This window comes from Ursus arctos, unplaced genomic scaffold, assembly GCF_023065955.2.
Source record: "Ursus arctos isolate Adak ecotype North America unplaced genomic scaffold, UrsArc2.0 scaffold_2, whole genome shotgun sequence".
In the NCBI taxonomy this organism is placed as follows: domain Eukaryota; kingdom Metazoa; phylum Chordata; class Mammalia; order Carnivora; family Ursidae; genus Ursus; species Ursus arctos.
In genome coordinates, this window is record NW_026622874.1 from 30,892,522 (window position 1) to 30,909,792 (window position 17,271).

Sequence of the window (17,271 nt, forward strand, 5' to 3'; positions counted from 1 at the left end):
TCTGATCCAAAACCCATGAAACAAGGAAGCAGCACATTTCTTAACACCAAGGCCACCCCAGTACCTGGACTGCCGGGGGGGGGGGGCGGGGGGGGGGCGTCTTTTCACGTAAAGACCGATGCCACTTGGAGGCTAGACTTTGAAGAAAAGAGGGCAACTGAGTCTGAAGAGTAGAAAGCAAAATAAATCCCTAACTTTGGGGGTCACTAGAGCCGTAGCAGTAGGGCCGGCGCACTTCTAACAGCGCCTAGGGGACCGGCGGAAACTGAGGACCAAGCCCGGGGAGAGGCCCGCTGGCGGGGGCGTGCGCGACCTCGGCCCGGCCTGCGGGACCCCGGCCACCGGGCCCGGAGCCCGCCCTGGCCCGGGGCGCACTGTCCCCGCCGCCTTTGTCTCCACGGCGGGACCGGGCGCCTTCTCTGCCCCGCCCCTGGGCGCGCACGCAGGAACCGGGGGTAGGAAACGGAAAGCGCCTGGAGCATTTCTGGTTCTCAAGCGAGTACACCACGAAAGTCAGCTTAACCTCCCCGGGACCCGCTACGGGCCCAGGGTACCAACCTCCGGGCTGTCCCGGGCAGCGACCGCGGCGTTCACGCGCGCCACGAGTCCCCAGCAACCCTCTCCGCACTTCCGAGTCCCGGCGGCGGCGGCGGCGGCCGGCTTCCCGGGAAGCCGCCCTCTTCCCCGGGAGCGGCGGTTGGAAGACCCACCCCGCGCGCGTGCTCGGAGCGCGCTCCCGCCGCCGCGCCCGCGCGCCCCCGGACTCCCAATGGCCAGGTTCGGACACGCGCGGCGCTCCCGGAGCGGGGCGGGGGGGCCCCCGGCCTCCCTCGCTCGCCGGCGCCGGGGCTCCGGGTTTCTAGGCTGAGCGGCGCGCGGGCCTCCCCCCCAATTCCCTTTGCTAGTTGCAGGCCCGGGGCTGCCCCGCACGTTCGGAGCGGAAGTCACCTGAAACACCAGGTGGGCTCTAAATCCAGCCCGGGGGTCCTCACGGACGCTCTGGAGACGAGAGGAGGTAACTTGGCGGGGTGGAAGGAAGGGGGCTTTGCGGCTGGGCTGCTGGACCGGCTTCCCGTGTGAACTTAGCCCCTGGGAGCCTCCCTGCCCTCCTCCGTCAAGCGGAAATAAGCTTCCCTGCTTTCCTCCAGGATTAAGAGTGAAGACCGAATGGGATGAACGTTATCACCTGTAAAGCAATTTACAGAGATTATCACCACTGCCAAATGTATACCAGTGATTTCGAATGGGTTGTAAAAAGTGGAAGTGACTTTGGCTGAGCGCTGTTAATCAGAGGACTCCGAGCCTGCCAGAGTTCCGCACATCTACCTGAGCAAGAGAATCACCTGGGCTCTTGTTAAAACCAGAGGCATCTGGATCCCTCTTCAAACCAAAGGAATCAGACTCCCCAGGGGAGGGGTGTCTCAGGGGGTTCTATGATCAGGTAAATGTGGATAATTCTGCCTTAGGCAGCAGGAAAACACAGAGGCTCTAAATTTAATCTAGCCGTCATTGAAGTAGCCCAGCAGATTATCTTTCTGATTCAAAGTTCTCTGAAAAACCAGAGCATAAACTCTCTGAGAACAGGAAACTATCTTCTCTTTCAGGTCCCACCATCCTCACTCCCACCGCCTGGTACAGGATGGTGTTAGGTAAGCAGGTGTTAATAAACTAGCTCCAAGTAGAAGTGCCAGATGTATCAAATAAAAATACAGTCTGCCCAACTAAAATCTAATTTCAGGTGAATAACCAATACCTTTGTAGTATCAGAATGGCCTATGCAATATTTGGGATATACTTAAACTAAAAAAAAGTATTCGTTGTTTATCTGAAACTCAAAGTAATTGGGCATCCTGTATTTTATCTGGGAACCCTCAACTTCGCAGAGAGAGTGATACAGTAACAACTCAGCTCAGGTAGTGGCAGAATCAGGGACAGGAATGAGATAAGAGTTCCCGCCTTATTTCTAAATGACACTAAGTGGACAATAATGTAGTTTCACTGTCATTTACACTAAACCCCTTTCTACACAAACAACATATTCACTTGAAAACACAAAAATAAAGGCAGATATAATCATAAGTAAATTAGAAGCACCAATTAAATAAAAATAGTCAAAATGTAAAGAGAAGCCATAGACTAGGAAAAGTATTTGCAGGCGCTGTGATGCAAAGTGTTATTTATTATTATATACGGATTAAATAAGAAAAAGTTAGAAGCCAGCTGCAGATGAGCAAGACACAAAACAGATGGAATAAAGAATCCAATAAAAAAAATAGTTGGGATACACAATTAGGAAACATATTGCCGAAAGCTTAAAGAAGTGCAAAGTAAAATAAGAACACATGATTTTTATATACAAAGCTGGCAGAAGTTAATAAATGACATTAAAGGGGAGCCTGGGTGGCTCAGCTGGTTAAGCATCTGACTCGGTGTCAGCTCAGGTCATGATCTCAGGGTCCTGGGATCTAGCCCAGCATCTGGCTCTGTGCTCGGTGAGAAATCTGCTTGAGATTCTTTCCCCTCCCTTTCCCTTCCCCTCTGCTCCTCCCCCTGCTTGCATGTGCACTATCTCTCTCTCCGTCTCTCTCTCTCTCTCTCTCTAAAATAAAGAAAATCTTTTTTTTTTAAGTAACTTTGTTTTAAAAAAATAAAAAATAAAAAAATAAATGGCATTAAAGGGTGCTTTGTGATAGCACTCACACACAACTTTTTAGGTAGGTAAACAATTTGGCAATATCGAAACCCTTCAAACGTATTAAAACTCCTAAAACATTTTGGGGGCACCTGGGTGGCTCAGTCGTTAAGCGTCTGCCTTCGGCTCAGGGAGTGATGCCAGAGTCCTGGGATTGAGCCCCACATCGGGCTCCCTACTCCGCTGGGAGCCTGCTTCTCCCTCTCCCACTCCCCCTGCTTGTGTTCCCTCTCTTGCTGGCTGTCTCACTCTCTGTCAAATAAATAAATAAAATCTTTAAAAAATATAAAAATAAAAAAAACAAAACTCCTAAAACCTTTTGAACTCTATATATGACAATAAATCCAAAGGAAATTATCCATAACGTAGAAAATACTCTTTATGAACAAAGATTTTAATTTTAACTTCTATCATTTTAACTTATTTAGTAACAGGGAAAATACACTGTAATGTACCAAAATATACTATAATAAAGGGGAAAATATCCTGGAAACTCCTGAATTTTCCAAAACTAAAGAAGTAGAAATTAACCAAAAATGTATACACTCTTCAGTCTATTAGATACACAGCCTTTTAAAATAATGGTTACTAATCATATATAATAGACCAAATCTTTTTTAAACCTGTGTGTGGAAAAATGACTAGAAATGACTGGAAAGGAAATAAAGTTAAATTTGGGTGGTGGGGCTTGCTTTATTTTTTATTTTTCCACATTTTTATTAAACAGAAATTAATTTTATAATAGAAAATTAATGCATTACCCCCGAAAAAACGAAAAAAAAAACCCTTTTCTGACCATAAAGTTAGTTTTATGGACTCTAGAATCTCACTTTTCATAATCATATACTGAATGCTGAGACTTTCTAAATATTAAAATCTCCTTAAGACATTCTCCCTAAATATAAACACCTTAACAAACTCTGCACGTTATCTGTTAACCTAGGGACTATCCTTAGCAAATTCTTAGTCCTATGCTGAATTTATCAATTTAGTCAATCACATAAGTCTATGGTAATTATAGTGCCTTAAATATTTCTTAAAATTCAGCAAATTATAAGAGGCCTTGGGATTTTCTCCCATCGGATTATATTCTGAAAGAGGACATACTTAACAGCATAGACCCTTTTTTTTGGTAGTAAAATACATATATAACATTTCCCATCTTAACCATTTTTTTTAAGATTTCTTTATTTTATTTTAGAGAGAGAGAACACGTAAGCATGCGTGCGGGGTCAGGGGGAGGGACAGAGAGGGTGAGGGAGAGAGAACATCTCTAGCAGACTAGCCCCCACCCCAGCAGACTCCCCACCGAGCTCGGAGCCTGATCCCAAGACCCTGAAATCACAGTCTAAGCCAAAACCAAGAGTCGAATGCTCAACCCACTGGGCCACCCAGGCGCCCCCCAATCTTAACCATTGTTAAGGGTACAGTTCAGTAGTGTTAAGTTCATTCACAGTGTCATGCAACTCTAAACTCTTCATCTTGCAACACTGAAGCTCTGTACCCATTAAATAGTAACTCTCTACTCGCCTCAGCCCCTGGCAACCACTGTTCTTTCTGTCGCTATGAATTTGGCTTCTCTAGGTACCGCATATACATGGAGTCATACAGCATTTGTCCTTTTGTGAATGGCTTATTTCACTTTGCACAATGCCCTCAAGGCTTAGCCTTGTTATAGCCTGTGTCAAAATTTCCTTCCCTTTTAGGTTGAATAATATTCCATTGTATGTATACACCATGTTTTTATCCATTCATCTGTCGATGGACACTTAGGTTCTTTCTACCTTATGGCTGTTATGAATAATGTTTCTATGAACATGGGTATACAAATATCTCTTTTTGGAGACTCTGCTTCCAATTTTTTTGGCTATATACCCAGAAGAAGAATTGCTGGATCATATAATAATTCCGTTTTTAATTTTTTGGTGGATCCTCATACTGTTTTCCATAGCAGGGGCACCATTTTACATGCCCAACCACAGTGCACAGGGTTCCCATTTCTCCACACCCACCCCAGTGCTATTATTTGGGGTTTTGTTTGTGGATAGCAGCTATCCTAACAGGTGAGACATAATATCTCATTGTGGCTTTGACTTGCATTTCTCTAATAATTAGTGATGTTGATGATCTTTTCTTGTGCTTATTGACCATTTACATGTCATCTTGGGGGAAATGTCTATCCAAGTCCTTTGCTCATTTTTAAATCAAATTGTCTTGTTATTGAACATGTTCAGGATATTATCCCTTATCAGATATACGATTTACAAATATTTTCTCCTTTTCCGTGGGTTTCCCCTTCATGCTGTTGATTGTATCCTTTGATGCAAAGAAGTTTTTAATTTTGATGAAGTCCTATTTATCTATGTTTTTCCTTTGTTTATCTGTGCTTTTGGTGTCATATCCAAGAAATTATTGCCAAATCTAGTATCATAAAGCTTTTCTCTTATGTTTGCTCCTAAGAGTTTTACAGTTTTAGTCCTTAAGTTTAGTTGTAAGATCGATTTTGAGTTAATTGTTGTATGTGGCATGAGGTAAGGGTCCATATTTATTCCTTTACATGTGAATATCCAGTTTTCCCAGCACCATTTGTTGAAAAGCCTAGACATCTTTTAAAGGCCAGTGTTTATAGTGGGGGTGTTGTCTAGATCTAAACACCAGGACAAATTTGGGGTTATTTAGAAGAAGGGAGAAAAGAGAGGAGGATTTTTCCCCCTCTCTTCAATGCTTTACACACAGGCAGAAATGTCTGGCTTTCAAAGATCTGTTCCTGTCTTAGAAAAGAAGTATCAGGGTTTTGGGGCTTCCTAACTTGAACCTGGAGCAGCCAGCCCTGGGGCTGCCTCCCCTTGGAAGCCTTCTGGGAATCCAGAGAGAATCCTCCCTGGAGCTGAGAAGCAAACCGAGGCTAAAGTACATTGACCACAATTACTGATAATGGGTTTAAAAAAGAAAACTAATTTGTGCCTTGGTATTGTATTCTTTAAAAACAAATATATCAAAATTAGTATGTAAATGTGGGTAAGTAATGGTCATTCACTCTTTATGCCATTGTTTTAATCCCAAATTATTAATCAGGTGCCTGCACTGGGCATGTTTTCTCTCTGGTCCTCTGAGTTTGTGGGAGCCTGAGTTATCTCAGCAGGGCTTTCTGTCCAGACAGATGGCCCTGAGCACCTGGTAGCCACTCTCCCCACTGCAGGGCTGGTCCTTAGGAAGCATTAACCAGGCCAGCTCTTCTCTGTATATTCAGTGATGACTTAGCCATAGAAATAATATCCCTTGTTTCATGAGAGACTATGGACTCTGAGAAACAAACTGAGGGCCTCAGAGGGGAGGGGGGTGGGGGAATGGGATAGACCGGTGATGGGTATTAAGGAGGGCACGTATTGCATGGTGCACTGGGTGTTATATGCAACTAATGAATCATCGAACTTTACATCAAAAACCAGGGATGTACTGTATGGTGACTAACATAATATAATAAAAAAATATTACTATAAGAAAAAAAAAGAAAAAGAAATAATATCCATTGAACAGAGGCACAAATAGTTGTTAAGACTTAATTGATGCAGGCTTGAAGATAAAGGACAGAATTTCTAATCATGACGTTTCGGGCGCAGGCAATAATGTGGAGCTCGTCAGAAGCATTAAGGGCCTTCCTCACCCCCACACTGGGCACAGGCTCTCATCTGTTCCACCCACGAGGATGTCGGCGCTGGTTCACGGCGATCCCCAGGAGTCAACACTGAACTAGCATTTATTTGTCCAACATCTACCTCATGCACAGCACAAAACTAAATACGAGGAGGGATTTTGTTTTTAATGGAAAAAAAAAAAAAAGACTTGTCTTGCAGGACGTTGCAGCCTAGCTGGGGATTCATCAAGTACATACAAAACAGCTAGCCAACAATAAGCACATTTGAAAGAACAGAGTTCAAACTACCCACATATGCTCAAGAATGCAGTCATATCAGTAGTCTAAACGATGCAGAGCACAATTCGATGTCACCTTCTCCAAGAAGACTTTCCTGACCACCCTGGCAAAATTAACCCCTGCCCAGGCACTTTCCATTCCATTGCATTATTCTTTTACATTTTCCTATAACACGACCACTCTCTGAACTTCTCTTGTTTTTTTTAAATATGTTTATTATCGAAGTCAGCATTATTCAGATTACTTGCAAGACATAATATATTAGTAGATTGTAAAATAAAGCTAATGGGTTACACCAGACTTAATTTTTTAAAACAAAACGTAACAGAGTAGAGGAGAATAGAGAATAAAATATGATAGGACAGAACAGAAAACAGGAGAGGTGGCACCTGGGTGGCTCAGTTGGTTAAGAGTCTGCCTTCGGCTCAGGTCATGATCCCAGGGTCCTGGGAGAGAGCCCCATGTCAGGCTCCCTGCTCAGCGGGGAGTCTGCTTCTCCTTCTCCCTCTGCCCCTTCCCTGACTTATGTGCTCTGTCTCTCCCCCTCTCAAATAAATAAATAAAATCTTTAAAAATTTTTTTAAAAGAAAATAGGAGAACACACCACTGGATTTTTATTAAGAATTGCGAACTTTGTCGGAAATACTGCATCCAATTAGTGAACAGAACTGAGACCAATCAATAATGGAAGGCTATGACACATATCAGCTGACTAATATGATAAAATTCTATCTTCTAACAAACTCTCATTTAATTTTCTGGTATATGATGTGAAGTTGACCATCACCATTACAGGACAATTAACAGAGTTTGTATTTTATAGTAACATCAATCAGACTTCATTGTAAAGCTTTTTTTTTTTCTGAAAAGACATCATCAAGTAAGATATGTGTCAGGTTTGCATCAAATGTACGTTTCATGAAATTAGCATGAACTGTCCTTTCATGGGACTTCTCCTTACTGTTAGAAAAGGATGATGAAGTGAAAATTAGAGAGATGCCTAAGTTCAGCCTCCAGATGTCTGTAACTATACATAGCGATAATGTTGAGAAAATAGTAAGCTTTAACTTCATTGGAGGAGCACGCTAAAAAGAAAAGGAGGATGCAAAACTTTATAAGGCAGAATATTTAAAATGTTTTTTCAGGGGTACCTGGGTGGCTCAGTCATGTGGGGGTCTGACTCTTGATCTCAGCTCAGGTCTCAATCTCCGGGTTGTGAGTTCAAGCCCCACGTTGGGCTCCATGCTGGGCGTTAGAGCCTACTTAAAAAAATAAAATAAAAAATAAAATGTTTTTCATTGTGTAAAATCCAACAAAAGTGACAAACTCCAATATATTATTTTGTAATGGCACCTTCAAAATCAGTAGGACACTGAGAAACACAGCACGCTGGACTTGTCAACAAGCCCCTCAAACATCTGTGGACAAAAAATTACTGGCACAATTTCTTAGTAGTTCCACAGACTGTTAATGAGATTTAGTTGCATATGGTTCAGCAAAAGAGAGAATGGCTCATACGGATGTTGAAAAATTACTCTTCTAATGTGACTAAATTTGATATCTATAATTTTTAATGATAAACTGGCTAGTAAAATTTATAACTCTTTGGTATAATGCTATTTCTAGTTAAATCTGTGCTACTGCAGAAACTTCTAAAGCCATGCTTTCCATGTGGTTAAAATCCAGTATAGAACTTATGCTCCATCCCAGAAAGAATATGGATTCTGTGAGCTATTCAACTTTTCTAGCTTTTGCAAGATGACGAGGGTGTGTGTGTGTGTGTGTGTGTGTGCGTGTGTGTGTGTTTAAATTTAACCTCATACACACTGGATCAGATATATTTACAAAACTGGGGAAAATGCCTCATTGGTCAGTATCTATTAAACTGGAAAAATAATAAGGGAATTATGAGTGACAGAGCCAGCAGATATGTCTAGAAAGCATAACAAAGCTATTTAAATACTGTTAGAAGCTACTAAAAACACTTGTGCCTAGAAATCGGCATCAATAGGAATTCAACTTGGCATCTCTAGAAATAACTCTGCTGAATTTCATGAAAGCGTTAGAAAAAAACACGGTGAAATTTGTTAAACTCATTAAAGAGAGCTCATTGGACAAAACATTGATGTGTTTTGTTCATATTGGTGCAAACCAGACACTCATGCTGAAGCATACTGAAGTTCATTGATTGTCCTAGGGGGACCTAAGGGGAAGTATTAAGCAGAGTGAATAAACTCAGAAATGACAATACCATTTTTCTCACTGAAATGCAATCTCGTTTTGCAAACAATCTCATTTTCAAAGATGATGTTTGGGATTTTAAATCAGTATATTTGACTGATGATATTGATATTTTTAATGAACTTATATTTATAACTACAGGGAGAAAACAATGTAATTCAGCAAGCCAAACATCCAGGAGTCCAAAAGACATTTAGTTATGGCAAGAAAGACGTAAAAGCAATCACCCTAGCTCCTATTCTTTCCCAGTACTGTTGCAATGCATTGAAGAAGACATTATTAGTAAGGACAGGAACCGAAATAAAGTTAGGGATATTGTTATACTTGGCTCCTCGGTTTTAAATTTGCAATCATTATTTTCCAGAAGAGAAATTGTAAAATTATGAAAAATTTTTCCAATGAAAGAACCATTTTCTTTTTGAAACTCTGAATCAATAATTGACCCAAACTTGGTGCCCTAAAGAGACAAATGAATTATTGCTGCTGAGTTCTTCATTTTCACTAAAGGATGATCATAAGACACTACATGCATCATTACTTTAGAGTAAGATTAAAGAAGAATCTCCATTGCTAGGTGAAAACAATGCATCGCTATTATTACCACTGCCAGTAAACTATTTGTATGACCGAGGATTTTCAACCTTTAAAACTGATTAAAACAACAGAAATCGGCTCATGAGTTTATGCACAAAGTATTTGTCTTTGTGTGTTCTGGACTGCATTGCATTAAATAAAATCTTCCCTGACTCTTGATTTGCATTACTTAATTGGGAATTTTTTTCTATGCTACATTCAAGTATTGATAACAATATTTTATGTTTTTAGCTTTTTATATGTAATAAGAGTAAGTGTTGTTCTACAATACTTATGATTCTGTTGTGTAGGGCAGGGCAGGGGGAGAAGGCACGTACTATACTTATGATTCTGTTGTGTAGGGCAGGGCAGGGGGAAAAGGCACGTACTTCATTGCTTTGCAAAAAGTATTTCTTACTGGGAGGTGTGATTTAAAAGAAGGTTGAAAAGTGCCAGTCGGTGTCTGCCCTCCCCTGAAACCAGCCCCTCTAGAATGTAAACTCCAGAAGGGCAAGAATATTTTGTTTTGGGTGGGGGGTTTTGAAGGGGCGAGGGGCAGAGGGAGAGAGAATCTTAAGCAGGTTCCATGCCCACCAAGGAGCCCAGTGAGGGGCTCTATCTCACGACCCTGAGATCATGCCCTGAGCCAAAATCAAGAGTTGGATGCTTAACCAACTGAGCCACCCAGGCACCTAGAAAGGCAAGAATGTCATCTGTCCTGTTCACTACTACTAGTATGTGGAATAGTGCCTACAGGGGCACCTGAGTTGATCAGTCGGTTAAACATTCTACTCTTGGTTTCGGCTCAGGTCATGATTTCACAGCCGTGAGATCAAGTCCCATGCCAGACTCCTCATTCAGTGGGCATCTGCTTCTCTCCCCTATCTCTCTCTCCCTCTGCCCCTCCCCACCCCCATTCTCTCTCTCTCTTTCTAAAATAAATAAATAAATCTTTAAAAAAAGAAAAAGAATAGTGCCTACATATTCAATAAATATTCAACAAATATATTTGCTGAACACACAAACTAACCAAATTGGGAAAAATAATAGTTTGTAATCATCTTTCTTTTACAGATGCGCATTTTAGAAAAAATAAAGAAAAATTACTACAGTCATTTCTGTTAAGAACTAGGAAGGACTCCAGTCCCTTCTAGTTTGTGGATGACCTTGAGTTCTAGGGCTTAGGGAGCTCCGGAGGGGGAGTGACGTAGCAGCAGAAGGGACCAAGTGCAGGTCGAACTCAGCTGACAATAAGACCATTACTTTTCAAACTGAGTTTGACAAGGCGGTTGAGCCCTTTTGGAACCGAAAGATACAGTCTAGTCTTCCTCCCTCAGTTTATAGAGGGGGAGTAAGAACAAAGAAAGAAATGAACATGAGTAACAGTCTTCAGGTGTGCTGGGAGGGAACAGAGTCAAATTTAGATTCGTTTTTGTTTCCTTTTTACAAAATGGGGATAATATTGGTACCATATCATAGATAAGCTATAATGATGAACTGAAATAATAAATGTGAAATACTAAGCATAGTACCTGACCCATAATATGCACTGAATCATTACTAGCTATTATTATTAATATTTCCAATAGAACGTATAATGTTTGGAAATATTCGGTGAGGTTTTATTTCCTTCCTTATACTCATTATTTCCTCTACCACTCTGTCATATTCTACACACATTGTTCTCAGACTGAGAGTAGATAAAGCTGAGAATAAAAAGTCTGTTGAATGTCTGAATGGATTTATTTTAAACTCATAGTAGAGACAACATCTTGAAAGACAGGACTTTCTTTTATTCTGAAAGCTGTGCATTTTGAGAAAGAACAAAAATGTGTGTGGAACTGTTTCCTGATTTTTGGTTTGGGGCCCAACGCCCACCCCATGAGCCAAATCCCCGGGGAAGTGAACAATAGAAACCCACTATGAGGACACTCTTTTTCAAACTGCAGGTTGAGACTTACTCTCAGATCATAAAATGGATTCATTTACTGGGATAACACTGGCATTAAAAGAGATGAAATGGAATGGAATAGAAAATACCAAAGTACACCACAAAGAGTAATGCTAAGTATTATTTCATGAAGCTGTTGTTTTATTTGTGTTGGGTGTATGTCCTTTGCCATTCTGTGAATTACGTTTCCTGTTGTAGTCGTAGTCATTGGCATTCGTACAACACCAGGGATGTCATAGCAGAGGGCATATGTGTCTGTCCTCTCAGAATGTCCCAGGGAGAACAACCGCTCCCAGAGAATTGCCACACCCAGAATGGTGTTGGAAGAGCAGAGCAGCCAGGGTCTAGGGGGGCTGCACAGAGCCGCAAGGCCTAAAAAGTTACTGTGGCCACCAAGAAAGATGCATAAGAGGCCCTGAGCCTCGGTGGTTTGGCAGAAAGTGTTAGCCAAAGTGAACTGAAACAAGTAGAGTCCGGACCATGAGAATAAAGGCAAGATGAGGTAATGGTGGACACTTGGCACATCAGGACAATGGGACATGGAGGAAGAGTTGTCCATCAGCGGAAGCTGGTGTGGACAGAGCGTCATGATGGGCCGGACACTGCTTTCCTCCCCAAACCAGAATGATACATAAGCTCCACCCTCCAGACACATGTCCTCTGCAGCTGCGGAGACTGAAAGAAGTAGAGGGAGTAAAGAGAAGGAAATTCCTCAGTAGCTACCCAAAAGAGACCATGTTTTAAAAACTGAATTGGAAAACAGTATGGAGGCTCCTCGGAAAGTTAAAAATAGAACTACCCTTGACCCAGCAATTGCACTACTAGGTATTTACCCAAAGAATACAGAATTACTAATTCAAAAGGATACATGCACCCTCCCCCCCGTGTTTATAGCAGAGTTATCAACAATAGCCAAATTATGGAAACAGCCCAAATGTTCATCGACTGATGAATGAATAAAGATGTGGTATATATATGCAATGGAATATTACTTAACCATAAAAAAGCCAAAAAAAAACCCAAAAAACCCACACAAAAACCATCTTGCCTTTTGTAACAACATGGATGGAACTAGAGAATATTATGCTGAGCGAAATCAGTCAGAGAAAGACAAATACCATATGATTTCACTCATATGTGGAATTTAAGAAACAAAACAAATAATCATAAGGAAAAAAGGGAAGGAGAGGCAAACCGGGAAATGGACTCTTATTTATTTTTTTAATTTTTTAAAAGATTTTATTCATTTGACAGAGAAAGAAAAAAAAATAAGCAGGGGGAGGGGCAGAGGGAGAAGCAGGCTCTCTGCTGAGCAGGGAGCACAATGCAGGGCTCAATCTCAGGACCCTGGGATCGTGACGTAAGCCGAAGGCAGATGCATAACTGACTGAGCCACCCAGGTGCCCTAAGAAACAGATTCTTAACTATAGAGAACAAACTCATGGCTACCAGAGGGGAGGTGGGTGGAGGCCTGGATGAAATTGGTGTTGGGGATTAAGGTGGGCACTTATTATGATGAGCACCAGGTGTTATAGTTAAGTGTTGAGTCACTAAATTGTACAGCTGAAACTAATATTATGCTGTGTTAACTGGAATTTTAAAAAAAACTTTAAAAAATTTTTAAGAACTCACATATTTTTATTATGTTATATTATTCCTACCATAATATAAAGGACAAAGCAATATACAATTATGTAGAAAACAGACCTGCCTAGAGAACCAGAAAACAAAGCTTATTTTTGAATTATAATCCCCCAGGTTAGTGCTTATATATGAATCAAAAAAATAAAACCGAAGTGGCTGAATTTGGGACTCCTGGGTGGCTCAGTCATTTAAGCGCCTGCCTTCGGCTCAGGTCATGATCCCGAGGCCCTGGGATCGAGCCCCACACCGGACTCCTTGCTCAGTGGGGAGTCTGCTTCTCCCTCTGCCTGCTACTCCCCCTGCTGTGCTCTCTCTCTCCCTCTCTCTCTTTCTCTCTGACAAATAAATGAATAAAATCTTTAAAAAAAAAAAAAAAGTGGCTGAGTTTACCTTGAATTAGGAAAGACTACATTTTCTGCTGCCAAGCAGACATTGGAGGTCGAGCTGCTGGTCTGAGGTCAGTTCTAGGAAAATAAAGTTACATCCTTGAACACCAGGGGCTGTGACTGTATAAAATATCAAACCTGACATGTTGTTATTAATGAGGACTTTGGACTTGGCAGTGGGAAAGTCATGAGCAATCTCTAAAAGAGCAGTTTCCCTGGAATGGTTAGGACAGAAGCCAGATGGGAATAGGGTAGGCACAGAGTGGTCAGCACAAACTGCTCTTTGGAGACACTGGCAATGGGAGTGAGTGTGGACGAGCATGGACAGCAGGCTTGAGGGCAAGTTCTGTTTAAGGGGAGAAACCTAAGGCTTCATAGGCAGAATTTGTAGGCACATAAGAAAGGCTTATACGGAGCTATTCTGGGTAAAGATAGGAACGAGGGCTAAAGATGATTTCCAAGGTGCATGTTCGATACATTATTTTTCAGGTGAACACATAAAATTAGCAAAGGAAAGGCCATGTGCTGCAATAGTACTATGCATTTCAGCACCGGCAAGATGGCGTAGAAAACTGGAAGCTGTTAGTAATGGTGTGTGTCTGATCAGGGCTGATCTACTTCTGTCTTCCAGGGCCACCTCCTTCCTGGGGCCGCAAACTCAGAGATCTCTGAAGATGGGGGATCTGCGGGGAGAGTCCAGGGTGCCTCCTCCTTGGAACCTCCTTGGACGCTGTGGCCCAAACCCCTCCTCACTGAAACTCCGCTGCCCAGGGGCTGCAGGGTTCTGCTGGCCCTCCTCTCCGGTCACCATTCTACTGTCCCTTTTCTGCGTCCTCCCCCATTAGTTTCTCCACCCAAGGGACAATTCTGTCAAGGACTCCGATGGAGAGTTCAAAAGGGTGGCGAGGGATCTCTGCTAAACAAGTCTCTCAAAGGCTGACTCTCCTCGGGAGACAAGGGCTGTGTGTCTGGCCCCGGCACGCGTCCACGCTCCCCACCCCCACCCTCTGGGCCAAGGCGGCTCTGAGGAGGCGGCCATGACATCACTTCCTTCGCCTGCATCAGCGCGGCCCGGCCTCACGCCGGCAGCCTTCGGCCACCCAGCCCAGCGGAAATGGGGCCGCGACGGCGCTGGGCCCGCCCTCGCGCTCACCCTCCTTTCTCGCCTGGCTCACCTTCCACGGCGGGTCGCAAGCGTGTGGAGGAAGTGGGCCGTCTTCACAGCAGCGGGTGCCTGCCTGCAGTTTCCCTCCGCTCTTCCAGAAGCTACGAGGGGCTGCAATGACGAAGAGCTTCCACTAGGTGGCCGCACAAGACCTTGTTTGTTTAGTGTAGTTGCCGAGCTGGTAGCAAGAGACCAGACCCTCCCCAGCCAGCCACTCTTGTGGGGCGTGTGTGTGTTTAAGGGGTGCTCAGTGAGCCGAACGGAGGGGCAAAGACAAAGGTTAGGAAAAACCAATATCGAAATAGCTAAATTTACAAAACAGTGACGTCGGGGGTTATCCATGCCTATTCATAGAAGGAACTCAGAAATAATAAGGAGCAGAATTCCCTTAATACCTTTAATCATGTTTAGATCATCGGTTGTTTGGCAGAGAAAGTGTTAGCCTACTAACATTTCTGCCTACCGAAAATGAACCGGGGGCAAGGATCATGCATGAGACCTGCACTCCTCTAAGATTCTGATTTGTACATTCATTTTCATTCACGATCAGAAATTTAATGAGTGCCTACTACGTGACACAGCCTGACTAGGGCTGAGGATACAGCTGTGAACAAGACTAACAAGACCTCGCAATCTCACATAACTTACATTTTCAAAAAATTCATACACATAATAAAGATTGCATTCAATTTCTCCAGCTCTGTTATTCTATGATTCCGTGACTGTACATTTCCTTTGCCTGGCCCTCACATGTAGAAGTATGGGATAACAAGATACAGTTAATCCACCAAAATTAGATGCGCACATGTTTCCCGGAGTATGGTTGCGATATAATTTCCAGAACTTGGTCATCATGCCATCAGGGGTTCCATGAAGAGACAATGCCGTGGAATTTCCATGCCTCTCCTCTTTATCTGTCACCCACTTTTTAAATGATCTGCCAGGACTAGGACAGACCATCTGAGATGTGGGCCATTCCTGGGACAGAAAGAGCAGCGGGGATGCTGAGGAACAGAGACTGAAATATTCAACTGGAAAATAAGCAAGAAAAGTGTTTCAAAATCCAGAATACCAAGAAGATGGTGGAAAAACTCAGAATACAAAGGAGTGGCATTTTTAAGCACTGCCAAATTTATTTCTCCAGCCAAGTCAAACATGACACAATGGAAGCTAGCTTCCAGACTCCCTATATGAGAAAGTACAAATTCTAGTCAGTGTGGAAATCACCGATGGGTCTGGGAGTTGTCTGGCTTGATCTGCAAGAGGGCGGCATATGCTTTGCATGCATGCATGCATACGTGCGTGCGTGCGTGTGTGTGTGTGTGCGTGTGCACGAGCACAGATGAGAGCTAATTAGAGGGAACACCATTCACATGGAATCACAGCACGACAGAGCTGGAAGAGCTCACTTAATCCATCTTCTCATTTTAGAGTTGTAGAAATTGGGCTTACAAAAGGGAGGCTCATGCCCAAGATCATAGAAGGAAGGCTATGTAACCCACTATCTTGTCTCCCAGTTCTCAACTTGTCTATATTCTCTGTTCCACAAGTGTCACAGAGGTGTGAGTTGCCTTTCTTATGTGGATTTACTTGATTTTCCTTTACACGTTATATTGGTTAAATGGTGGTCTCCCTCCTCCCCAGAAGATATGTCTACCTGGAACCTGTGAACCTGTGATCTTATTTGGAAAAAGGGTCTTTGCGGATGTAATTAAGGATCTTGAGATGAGATTATCCTTAATAAGGATAAGGATCCTTAATAAGGGTGTTCCCTGAATCTAATGACAAGTGTCTTTATAGACATTTTAGGGGAGAAGACACATAGAGAAGAAAGTGCTATCAAGACAATGGCAGAGATTGGAGTGATGGGTCTACAAGCCAAGGAATGCCGAGGATTGCCAGAAGCCACCAGAAGCTTCGAGAAAGGCATGGAAAGGATTTTCTCTTAGAGTTTTCAGAGGAACCGACTTTGCTAGCACCTTGATTTTGGACTTCTGACCTCCAGATTATTGAGAGAATAAACTTCTATTGCTTTAAGCCACCCAGTTTGGGGTAATTTGATACAGCAGCTGCAGCAAACTAACCCACGTGTATCTCTCAGTTTCCTTCATTGCCTTTTCTCATCTCTTCCTCACATTGGAAATGAGTTCTTTCAGCACAGGAACTCTTACGTGAGGCCATTGGCAGAAGAAAGATTGCTTAGGGATGGCAATTCTTTTCTTGGAAGAATCTGAAAATGTTGGGCACTAAGGAGCCACTAACTGAAACCAGCCCCAGAAACCCTAACCCCCAAAGTGATGGTATTAGGCATTAGGGCCTTTGGGAGGTTTTTTAGGTTTAGATGAGGTCACAAGCATAGGGCCCACAATGGGGGTAGTGTCTTTCTGAGAAGAGGAAGAGAGCAGAGCCTTGTGAGGACCCAGCAAGAAGGCAGTCATATGCATGCCAGAAAAGGAGCTCTCACCAGAACCCAACTATGCTAGCACTCTGGTTTTGGACTTGCCAACCTCTAGAACTGTGAGAAATAAATTGTTTAAGCCACCCCAGTCTATGGTATTTTGTTAAGAGCAACCTGAGCTGACTGAGATGGACCAAGACAGACACAGAGATGCCTCAGCCCTGTGTACAGAGATACACATAAGGTCCAGAAACATAAAAGGCAGTCTTAGCAGTTAGCTGGCTAGA

General features: G+C 42.9%; 1 protein-coding gene across 5 annotated transcripts in view; it reads right to left on the minus strand.

Moving 5' to 3' along the window:
• The window catches only part of HHAT (hedgehog acyltransferase), a 319,513-nt gene extending 304,831 nt beyond the window's left edge, over window positions 1–14,682 (minus strand). For 3 of the 5 annotated variants that reach the window (XM_057315047.1, XM_057315045.1, XM_057315044.1), the window contains exons 1-2: window positions 14,597–14,682; window positions 7,778–7,885 (exon numbers count right to left, since the gene is read on the minus strand). In XM_057315047.1, coding sequence (XP_057171030.1) covers window positions 7,778–7,794 — 17 coding nt within the window. In that variant the 5' untranslated portion in view covers window positions 7,795–7,885; window positions 14,597–14,682. Of the gene's footprint in view, window positions 1–558; window positions 646–948; window positions 1,073–7,777; window positions 7,886–14,596 lie in introns of those variants that run through there. The other 2 variants (XM_048225096.2, XM_026509083.4) reach the window with 2 other exon arrangements.
• Between the last annotated feature and the right edge of the window lie 2,589 nt (window positions 14,683–17,271).